The following is a 12,028-nucleotide window of genomic DNA, read 5'->3' on the forward strand; positions in this document are numbered from 1 at the left end:
CCCCTTCTCGGGGTTCAGCCCTGTCCAAAGCTGACTTCCACACAAAGGGGAGCTGCTATGGCCTTCCTGCGCTTCCAGAGGCCTCCACTGGGGCGGCAGAAAGGTGGGTGACCATCGTCATCTCGGTGGCTCTCCCCTTCTACCATAATGCCTTTCTCCCTGTAGCCTTCTGATGCCTGACGTCTTCTGCAGCGGCCCTGGCCAACACTCACATCTCCCTGCTCTCCACTCCCATAGCACTGATTGTGAGCGCCACACAATCAGTCCCGTGTGCATTGTTCTCCGACTGTTTTGTGTTCATTCATCCATTCAACTGTCCTGAATTGTCCGCAGATGAGTCATAATTTGAGAGACGGCTGAAGATTTGTTGCTTTCTGTACCAAAACTTTTTAAAAAAATCCAAACACTCTGGATATATGTGCATATATATATATACACACATACACATGTAGTATATAACAGACTTCAGCGACAGCAACAAAAAAATGAGAACATAATGGACATTTTCTGTGATAATTGAGGCACCTTTCTACGTACCTAGCCCTGCCTGAGACGTACGGGTCGTGTGCCCTTCCACTAAGAGGGGCCAGCCTCTTGGGCTTTCTCATTCACTTCTTGTAGGTTTTTTGTCTCCACCTGTCAACTGATCGCCTTGCACAGACGTAGGCTAGATCCCAGGTCAGGCCATGGGGACAGGCCCGGGCTGGCCCCAGAGCCCCCTGCACTTCCTCTCCTCTGAGTCATCTGGTGAGAAGGTGGAGTGGATTTCAGAGGGACTCCCAGGAGAAATTCTACTCCTGTTTTCTGAATAGTTACTTCTAAACTGCTGTGGCTTGGAAGTCAGGTTGCTGAGCATCTGAGAACTGAAAAGCCAGGGAGACGTTCCCACCTCTCCCCTGAGCTGCAGGTTAGGTGCCCCACCTCCATGCTCTCCATCAGGCTCCTCGTAGGCACTGTGTCTTAATCGTTTTTGAAATCCCCTAGGGCAGTGTCTGGCACATGGCAGACCCTTCAATATTTTGTTGAATGAACTAATAGGAAATTGAGCTGAGTCAGGGGTTGGGAGCTCCTTAGAGGGCCTCACACACTCCTCCACGTGTGAGCATCAGTGCTGGACTTCAGGACGTTTTTCTGATGCTCAGAGACCTTCAGGGCCAACTTCACGGTTCTTAGCATGCTCGTCACAGCAGGTGCAATTCCGTGTTAAGGGAACACCTGCGAAATGTACAGCTCTGCTTTCTACGCTTTCCTCTGTGGATTTACTACGATTCTAGTGATTTTATATATGGTTGGATACAAAGTAAGCACCCAGTGCAAATAATTGCTGGTATTGGAAATGTCCCCCTTGATGGCCCAGATTCACTCTCAGAACGAACCCTCACTGAATGTCTTCTATGAGTCAGAGTCACTAGGGATATGGAAAGCAGATGAAACTTTGCCCCCTGGAAGGTCACAGTCTAATGCGGGAGCTGGGAGAGGAGAGGAGAGACAGACATGTAATTAATAAAAGGGAACAGATAAAAGATGAGGAGGTACCCTCTCCCTGCACAGGTGCTGAGAGTAAAACAGAGACTTCCATATGAAAATAAAATCAGCAGCTGATTCACCAGCAGATATATACTTAGCCACCCACGAGCCTCAGGTAACTAAACGTTGTTCCCAGACCAGCAAACGCTGGAGTTTTCATCTTCCATTTCAGGTCGTGTAGAGTCTTGTTTATTGTTGTAGAAGAAGATTGAAATTAGACAGACTTGTTTTTGAATCTTAACTCCGTAGCTTACCAATTTAGACTGGTAATTTAACCTCCCTGGGCATCAGTTTACTCACCTGTACACCTTTGTTGAGAGGACACTAAGAATACAGATCAAAGAAGAAAACCCTAACCCTCAGGAAGCTCACAGTCTGGCAAAGGAGAGAGGTGAAACATATGTCACGGACACACACTTAAAGCTAGTAAAAGATACCAGATTTTGGGGCTTCCCTGGTGGTGTGGTGGTTAAGAATCCGCCTGCCAATGCAGAGGACACGGGTTCGAGCCCTGGTCGGGGAAGAGCCCACATGCCGTAGAGCAACTAAGCCTGTGCGCCACAACTAGTGAGCCTGCGCACCACAACTAGTGAGCCTGCACTCTAGAGCCCACGAGCCACAACTACTGAGCCTGTGTGCCACAACTACTGAAGCCCGCACACCTAGAGCCCATGCCCCCCAACAAAAGAAGCCACCGCAATGAGAACCCCGTGCACCACAACGAAGAGTAGCCCCCACTCACCACAACTAGGGAAATCCCTCGGGAAGCAACAAACACCCAACACAGCCAAAAATAAATAAATAAATTAATTAAAAAAAAAAAAGATACCAGATTTTTTGTTGAATGACAGTATTAGTCAAGATTCTCCAGAGAAACAGAATAAGATATGTACATAGAGGTATATATTATAACATAATAATAAGATAGATATATAGAGAGATTTATTATAAGGAATTAGCAAGTCCAAAATTTGCAGGGTGGGCTTGCAGGGTGGGGATCTAGGAGAAACTATATTTCTGTTTGAGTCTGAAGGCTAGATGTTATAGACCCAGGGAGCGTTGATGTTGCAGATGAAGTCCAAGGCCGTCTGCTGGAGAATTGTCTCTTGCTCCAGGGAGACAATGCTTCTTGTCCTATTCAGGCCTTCAACTGATTGGAGGTGGCCCACCCACATTATAGAGGGCAATCTGCTTACTCAAAGTCCACCAATTTAACTGTTAATCTCTCCCCAGAACACCCTCACAGAAGCATCTGGAATAATGTTTGATCACCAAATTGACACGTAAAATTAACCATTGCACTGAACAAAATGAAGAATGTAATCTCATGCATGCAAAACCACATGCATATGTCCAAATGAAAAGAGCTATATCTAGAAGGAGGTCACCAAAATGCCAGCAGTGGTCCCCTTGCAGAGGCAGCCTCTCAGGTTCTTTTTTATTCTCCCTTTGTAGATTTCTGTTTGTTTCATTTTTAAAATATAATGTGTGCTATTATATTTTCACTCAACATTATCATTACAAAAGCAATCAAGCTTTTAAAAAAATACCCTACTGGGCTTCCCTGGTGGCACAGTGGTTGAGAATCCAGTTCGATCCCTGATCTGGGATGATCCCACATGCCACGGAGCAACTAAGCCCGTGCACCACAATTACTGAGACCTCGTGCTGCAACTACTGAAGCCCGCGCTCCTAGAGCCCATGCTCCGCAACAAGAGAAGCCACCACAATGAGAAGCCCATACACCACAATGAAGACCCAATGCAAAATAAATAAATAAAATAAATAAATTTATATATATAAAAAAATACCCTACTAGCATAGAGGAAATGCTGGAGAAATGTCAGAATGCTTAAGCCTTTCCCCAGAAGCCTGGTGGACCAAAAGCTGGTTCACAATGCCTGAAATTCTACCAGTGAACTTTTTTTTGTTGTTGTTTTTGGCCGGGCCTCATGGCTTGTGGGATCTTAGTTCCCCCACCAGGGATTGAATCCAGGCCCATAGCAGTGAAAGCGCTGAGTCCTAACCATTGGACTGCCAGGGAATTCCCCTACCAGTGAACTTTTATTCTTCCACTGTAAGAGCTTTCTTTCTCTTAAAATGCAAATCGTGGCGGAAGAAATATTGCTGGAAGACTTATCTGTTTTTTAATGATGGAATGATTTGATTAGATTTTTTTTCCTGAGAACACACAGTGAGAGTTGGAAGACATTGTGTAGCCGACGGGTGTCCAGGAGGTGCCAGAAATGGGACACCCATGAGCACAGAGGGATGCCTCCAGATGGCAAGAATAAACCTCGCCAGCTGCAGGTCTGATGGGAGACTGAGTTCTACAGGTCTGACCCCGGCCCTAAGCCAGGAAATGTGTTGGAAGACCTTGCCTGACCAGACTCCTTTGATTTCCCCACCTGTCCTGGCTCTACGTGAGTCTCATTTAGCCCCTCCAGGTGGAGTGGAGAATGGGGGCAACTCTTCAACTACCCCTTCGACAGAAGTATTGATAATGATTATATGGAAATTTGCAGCGAAAAGTCCCACTGAAATGTTTGTTTGTCAATGAAATATCTGCCATATGGCAAGAGAGGAAGAAGTTCCTCTCCAATGACCCAATGCTCTTGGCAAATAAACCATTGAAACAATTTATCAGAGTAAACTCAACCAGAAGGACTCATTCGTTCTGAAATGTCCACTGAATGTAGCCGTTCTGCAGACCATTAACTCTGCTAATTACAACAGTGATTCAAGAGATAAACCTTCTCTAACTTTTTTTTTTTTTTTTTTTTGCGGTACGTGGGCCTCTCACTGTTGTGGCCTCTCCCGTTGCAGAGCACAGGCTCCAGATGCGCAGGCCCAGCAGCCATGGCTCACGGGCCCAGCCACTCCGCGGCATGTGGGATCTTCTCGGACCGGGGCACGAACCCATGTTCCCTGCATCGGCAGGCGGACTCTCAACTACTGCGCCACCAGGGAAGCCCCCTTCACTAACTTTTTATGAGGCTCTGAGGCTCCTTGCAGCGTGACAGGCATCTCCCTCCCTCCCCCTGCACTCTACCACCAAGTAGAGGGAAAAAGGGGAAAAAAACCCTAATATTTACTGAACACTTGCTATATGCCCAGCATTTTCCTTATGGGATAGCTCCATGATCCCTTTGGGGTAGGGATTATTTTTACAGGTTAGGAAACTGAGGTTCAGAGAAGATCACGGTGTTCAAGGTCAAACTGCAAATAAAGAGCAGAGCTGGGACTGAGGATCTCCTGGCTTCAAGCTCAGTGTGCTCCCTCTTGCTCTTCTCCAGAAGCTTCTTCTCACCAAGTAATTTAGAAAAAATAACAAGAACATCAAACAAATAAAAACTCAGTGCTTTCTTTCTTAGCTGTCTGGTTCCTAGAGTTCTTCCCAGCACACTGAATGTGGATTCTTAACACATTTCATATTTACTGGGATGAAACTCCTAGAGAACAGAGACTGGTGTGATCTTTCCTGGAGTCCCTACAGCATCAAGCAAAGGTCTGGCAGAGCCATTAAGCATTAAGCAGAATAAATGAGTTAATACTTGCAAGAGACTTAGAATGGTGTTTGACATGCTTAGTAAGTGTTAGCTCTTTGTGTGTCCAGGGGCTTCAAGTCCCCAGAGCTTTTTTAAAAAGTTTTTAAAATAAATTTATTAATTTATTATTTATTTTTGGCTGTGTTGGGTCTTCGTTGCTACACGCCGGCTTTCTCTAGTTGTGGCGAGCGGGGGCTACTCTTCGTTGCAGTGTGCAGCTTCTCAGTGCTGTGGCTTCTCTTGCTGCAGAGCACGGGCGCTAGGCACTCGGGCTTCAGTAGTTGTGGCACTCGGGCTCAGTAGTTGTGGCTCAAGGGCTCTAGAGCTCAGGCTCAGTAGTTGTGGCACACGGGCTTAGTTGCTCCGCGGCATGTGGGATCTTCCCAGACCAGGGCTCAAACCCGTGTCCCCTGCATTGGCAGGCAGATTCTTAACCACTGCACCACCAGGGAAGTCCCAGTCCCCAGAGCTTTAATTTTCTCCAACTGAGTTCTTTCAGGCGCCGAGGACTTTAGATTTAACTAATCCTTCTGGTCCCTCATAAAATATAATTTCATAGTGTGCCATTGCTTCCGAGCAGTTTTTACCCATGATTCCAGATGTAACTATATGAGTTGGTGCTCCATAAATATCTGATGATTGGATGAAAGCAGAAGTTATAGAGACTGAGTTACAGGCAGCAGCAAAATCTTGCCCAAGGTCACCTGGGGAGATGGCAGTACAGCCCAGACTTTCTGACAAAGAATTAGTGTTCTTGCCCCTACCCTCCCTCCCTACCACAAAGGTTCTGTCCCCTGACCGTTCTGCTCAGGGGTCTCCATCCCCCACCCACCTGCGCTGGTTTCTCCTCTTGCCTGAGCTGTCTCTAATTTCAGTAAGCTTGAAATTCACTGGTCATACAGAAAGCATTTTATCTGCCCTTGCACATGCAAATTCTTTCCATTGGGATTTCTTAGTGTCCGGCTCCACCCCAGCCCACACGGCCATAAACACTCATGTGTCTACAGCCGGGCCCCAGGGATTCCAGAAATAACAGCAGGGACCTCCATTAGAACGCTGGAACATAGTAAGGCATTTCTGCATTAAGACACAAGCCCTTTCCAGCCCAGGCCTCTCCTGTCCGTCAAAGCACAAAGCAACCTTTACAAGTCAGGACAGGGAGGGGCAGCTGGGAGGGAGTGTAGATTTCTGGAAAGTCCGCACCTTCTCCTGCCGTCTCTCTGCTCTCAGATCTTCCATTCTAGAGAGTCTCCAGATCTGCTCCAGGCTCCACTTAGAATCTGAAATTCTTTCTTGGCTGTGGCATTCTTTGCCTTCAACGATCTATTCTCCCTTGAACTTGCCGGAACAGGAATCACGGCAGTGTGAGCCCATACGGCACAAAGGCCACTTTCCAGACACCCAAGACAGCCACCTGATTTGGAGTCAGGCACTGGGGAAGTGCCAGGAAAGAAGGGAGTGGCTGGAGGGGAGTGCCCAGTTTAAGGAGAAAGGAAAAGTCTAGCAATGACCCTCAATAAAAGGCATCTAGGGCGATCATTCCCGTTTCAGAAGGATGTTCACGAGTAGAAAGTCAGAAGTCAACATCTAGGGAGAGAAGTTTAGCTTTTCAAGTGTCCTCTCAAAAATAATACCAGAAGGGACTTCCCCGGTGGTGCAGTGGTTAAGAATCCGCCTGTCAATGCAGGGGACACGGTTTGGAGCCCTGGTCCGGGAAGATCCCACATGCCATGGAGCAACTAGGCCCGTGCGCCACAACTACTGAGCCTGCGCTCTAGAGTCTGTGAGCCACAACTACTGAGTCCGTGTGCCACAACTACTGAAGCCCACGAGCCTAGAGCCTGTGCTCTGCCACAAGAGAAGCCACCGCAATGAGAAGCCCGCACGCCGCAATGAAGAATAGCCCCCGCTCGCCGTAACTAGAGAAAGCCCGTGCGCAGCAACGAAGACCCAACGCAGACAAAAATAAATAAATACATTTATTAAAAAATAATAATACCAGAAGATAAAAAAAGCGTGTACGCATAAGATGACAATGATGTAAAAAATACGTATTTAGATGCATGACCTAGAAAGGCTGGAAAGAAATATAAAAACAGTTGCTTTTTCGGGGGGCGGGGGGAGGATTAAATGGGTGTTTTTCTCCAAATTATCCTTAAGGTCATTTCCCATTTTAAAGAAAATCATAGTATCTGGTATTGCCAGAGACACCTGCCTGGACTTTTTTGGGTATTTTCCAAGGGAATTTCAGGTTTTAGGTGCCCGTCTGAAACCGAATTTATCTTGTAAAATGCATGCTTATGCCACTTTCTCCAGCAACTAATTCCTCTTTAATGGGGATGGGATTATTTCTAATTCGCGGTCCCCATCGCAACGTCATTAAAGGCTGAGTTCAGTGTATTGAGCTCCAAACCTTTGTCACGAATAGGAAGGTGGAGGAAAGGCAGGCGCTTGTGCAACAAAACAGCCGATGGTGTCACCCTCCCAGGCCGGACCTCACCAGGGCCGAGAGCCGCAGCTGCATTAGCCCACAAGATGTTATGCACCATCTGCAACGGTGCTGCAGCAGGAGACCCGGCCACCGCAGGGGAGGTCATGCGAGCCTCCTGCTCCCGTGCCGCGCCCACGAGTGCCGGGGGTGGCGGGGAGGTTGAGGGGAGTTGGTAACAGCATCGCCATGGCAACAGTGACGTCCTTGTACCCTGGATCTAATTGGAGGAAACCCCGTGGCCGAAGCCGCAGCCTGCCGGCCAACCGAACTTGCCCAAGCCGACCCACCCTCCTAGCCTCCGCTTCCTCTCCCGCCCCGCCTTCTTCGCCCCCTTCCGCGCGCTCAGTCCTCATTGGCCAGAGGCGGGGAAGAAGGCGGGACTCTAGGGGGCAGCTCAGCGCGCCATTGGGCGGGGGGAGCGAGGGCCGCCGCACTGCGGCCCGCCTCCCGGCTCGGAGGTAGGCTGAGACGGGAGGGTCCTCGGCTAAAGCGAAAGGCGGATCAAAGTGGTGGGACTCGCGCCGCGGCCGCGGAGACGTGAAGGTGAGCTCCTGGGTCGCCCCCGGCCCTCCTCGGGTCGGGCCGGGCCCGAGAGTCCGGCGGGAGGCCAGCCCCGAGGAGCGGCTGGCCTCGACGTCGCTCTCCTCAGGGACGGCTCCGGCGGGAAGGAAGGTGCGGGCCAACGGCCGCTTCCATCTTGGGCCGGGCGGGCGCGGGAGCGGCCCTTCCTCCTCCTCCCCTTCCTCCTCCTCCTCCCCCCGCCGCGGGCCGCCTCGGCTGGCGCCCCCCGGCCTCCCGGGCACCCCGCGGGGAGCGTCGGCGGGGGAGGGAAATTCAACGGGGCCGCGCTTGCGGACACAGACAAAGGGGGCGGCGGGCGGGCGGGCGGGCTGCCGGGGCGGCGGGCGCATTGTCTGACGGCGCCGCCCCCGCCTTCTGCCCGCGACCCCGCCCCGCCCGCCCGCCCGCAGGCCCTCCGCACTCCTCCTCGGCATCCGGGTCGGTGCTCGCCCTCGCTGTCCTGTCCCCGGCCCCATGGAGAAGACGGAGCTGATCCAGAAGGCCAAGCTGGCCGAGCAGGCCGAGCGCTACGACGACATGGCCACCTGCATGAAGGCCGTGACGGAGCAGGGCGCCGAGCTGTCCAACGAGGAGCGCAACCTGCTCTCGGTGGCCTACAAGAACGTGGTCGGGGGCCGCAGGTCCGCCTGGAGGGTCATCTCGAGCATCGAGCAGAAGACCGACACCTCCGACAAGAAGCTGCAGCTGATTAAGGACTATCGGGAGAAAGTGGAGTCCGAACTGCGGTCCATCTGCACCACGGTCCTGGTGAGTCCGCGACCGTCCGGGCGGCGGGCGCCGAGGCGCCTTTGTGTGAGGCTCTCCGTGGGGAGTTTCCCGGGAACGGGAACGAAGTGGGGGCCGGGGCCTGCCTGACGCCCTGCCGACGCGTAGAGGGCTTGAGGAGGTTAGCCTTGCCCTCTTTAACGCGTTATTTCAGTTCTTGAGATGAAGAAGCTGCTTTTTCTTTCTTTTTTTTTTTTTTCCGGTGGTAAGTATATCTGTCCTAGGTGCTGCGTTGCTCCTCCACCAGCTAAGCTTAAACGTGAGAGTAGGTTTGTAGAAGGCTGAAAATCGTTTTCCAGCGTCCTGAGGCGATCTGGGAACCCTTTAAACGTATTGAGTCAGTTCGTAGGCTTCAGGCTTCCGTCGAAAGAAGGGGCGGGCGCCTTTTCCATAAAGATCACGTATGTAAGTCGGTTTTCCTCCCAAATCCAGCAATGGAAATTTACTTCGAAAATCTGAATAGGTATCTCGTTTTTCAAGTAAGAGTATCTGTTGATTTTTTCCTTGTTAAAAGCGGGGAAGGGGGAGAGTTTGGTAAATGTGAAAAAGACACAGCTAAATCAAAGGAATAAAATGTCCTGGGAAATTTCGGTGCTTGATACCATTTCTTCGCTGTTACATAGCTACACGTGAACCCCGAGGTGTTGAAATGAATTCGTTTCTGGTGTGGAGTAAGCGAGGAAAGCTTTCCAGGTTTTGAACTGTCCAGTCTTAGCTAGGGTGGCTTTGGGTGGAGTAGGGTGACTGCTGTATTCACGCTTATTGCTGAGAGAGAGCATTTTTAGCTTTGTCATCGTATGGATCTTTTGATCAGTAAGATAAGTTTTTAAAATGTCAATACCAGCATTATATCCTGAGGTGTTTTGAAGTGTTTTAATACTGCAAAGAGTCATTTCTACTAATAAAATATGAAACAGCCGATGCGGTTGCCTCTTTTAAGTGCCACTTTTCCAAGGGGCCTACTGATTTTTTGATGTGTTTGTTCCACGTTGTGTTTTAGGTGGGCTTTAAAAGACAAACATGCTAGATTGGTGATTTTTCAAGAGGGGATAGAGGGGGAAATGCCTCTTACTCTCCCAGCCTTTTCTTCCTTGCCCCTGAGATTCGTGGGGCAGGAAAGTTTTTTTCTCTCACCTATTTTTCCAGTACAAATAACAAGTGATCTGAACGAAATCATGGCTGATGGAGATAACTGGTAAAGGGGCGAAGGAAGCAGTGCAGAGCAGGTGTACGAGGTGGAGAAAACTTTGAGATTATTTGCTTTATGTAGGCGAGATTTTATGTTCATCCATGTCTTAGGTTCCACTCCCTGCCTAGCATAGAGGAGACACTTAGGCTTTTTGAACTGAATTGCTTGTATTCAAAAAATTTGCCATCTTGAAAGTGATGGTAGACTTCAGTGGCATATGGTAATGGTTATTGACAGCATCCACTCTGTCATCGAGGAAGACTATAAGAACTCCATATGTTAACGAGAAGCTTTTCTATACGTGTTTTACTTTGGGACACTCTCACAGCATATTTCAATCTCTTTGTTCTGTTATTGTTTTGCAATTTGTTACTTACCCTGCAGCAATTCAGAATTACCACAGAATTTTTCCTGTTCTCTAGCAAGTTAGCTGGGAATATTTGTTTTATTTTGTGGCTCCTATAAATTTTAGTTTCTCTAATGGCATAAGTAGAGGAGACTTTGCTTAGTTGTTAAGTGACTTGAAATAGAGACCAAATAGATCATTTCAGTAGGAGAGAACCCCTGAAATTAGGACAGGTTTTGTTTGTTTGTTCGTTCTGTTTTCTTCATATATACTAAGTGAAATAGAGTTGATTCATCAGACACCAAGGAATAAATAAAATATTTTTATTAATGAAATGGCTTAAAAGACTAATTGTGACTTAACGGCCAACCTCCGAAAAAAGTCCTGAGGAAAGCCCATTGTCAAGTTGGCCGCTGTATTTGAGAGCTTAGCATGTGCAAGGCACTGTGCTAAAGCAGCATGGGGAAGAGCAATGCTGAAAATGGTAGATTTTGTCCTCCAGTAATTTATAATAAGGAGTGCATATGAGAAATACCCAAATATAAATAATTCCCGTAAGATGGTTATGAATAAAATGCTGTGTAGTTTAAAGGAAACAGAAACCTCAGGAAAAGCTTTACAAGGAGTGGCTTTTGGAATGAGCATTGAGGGAGGGGGATCAAGGGGAGGGGAGTGTCAATATATTCCAAGCAGAAGTATACAGGATGGGCCTTAGTCATGGAAGAAGGTTTCTGTATGAAGAGCAGAATATGTGCAGAGCTGGTGCAGGAGAAAAGCCTGTAAAAGAAGATAGGAACTATATAAGAGAATGTCAGAGGGAATTAGGAACTATATAAGAGAATGTCAGAGGGAATTTTTCTCATTTGATTGACAGTGGGAAGACTCTGAAGATTTTCGAATGAGGTGCAGGTGGCAGTATCTAGAATTCGTGGTTTGGGTGCTAATTTCCGGTTTGTAATCTGAACTGTTAGATAAGGAAGTGATAGACAAGTGAACAAGAATTTGAGAATTGGTAAATTAGTGATTTAATCAGGAGTCTATCAAATAATGGGGAAAGAAGAATGAAATCTAAAGTTGCTGAACATGAGTGCCAAAATTAGGTTTTCTCTCTTTTTCCCCCGCTTTGGTGAACAGGAAGGAGAATTTAGTGTGGAGGAAGTGGATGACACTGACTTGTTATAGAAGGCTAATAAAAGAGTAACATGGAGGGCTAGGCAAAATTTTGGTTTTAAATAGCAGAGATTCTCAGCCTCATCTTTCTATTTCATAGAGTAGGTTCAGGGTGGAATTATTTGGACTATTTACTCGAAATGAGCGTGGCAGACAACTCTCAACCCAGTTGACAATCACGGTACTGAGAGAGGTTATTGAATTGTGCAGGCAGTAAAAAATGTTAAAATCCAAATATGTAATCTAAAGAGCAAAAGGAATTAACAAGACCCAAACGGCCAAGACCAAACTCTTCGTAGAATCTAAGAGGAGTTAAAGAGGAAGATGTTACCAAGTTATCTCTGTCTCTCAGTGTCATTTGTGAAACCAGAGGTTGGGCTAAAATTTCTAAGTCTGTTCCAATTCTGGGA

General features: G+C 48.0%; 1 protein-coding gene across 1 annotated transcript in view; it reads left to right on the forward strand.

The window, feature by feature from the left end:
- Positions 1–8,567: 8,567 nt before the first annotated feature.
- YWHAQ (tyrosine 3-monooxygenase/tryptophan 5-monooxygenase activation protein theta) overlaps positions 8,568–12,028 on the forward strand; it is a 30,741-nt gene continuing 27,280 nt past the window's right edge. The window contains exon 1 of the mRNA XM_065890633.1: positions 8,568–8,895. Coding sequence (XP_065746705.1) covers positions 8,602–8,895 — 294 coding nt within the window. The 5' untranslated portion in view covers positions 8,568–8,601. The remainder of the gene's footprint in view (positions 8,896–12,028) is intronic.

Source organism: Phocoena phocoena, chromosome 14, assembly GCF_963924675.1.
Source record: "Phocoena phocoena chromosome 14, mPhoPho1.1, whole genome shotgun sequence".
Lineage (NCBI taxonomy): Eukaryota > Metazoa > Chordata > Mammalia > Artiodactyla > Phocoenidae > Phocoena > Phocoena phocoena.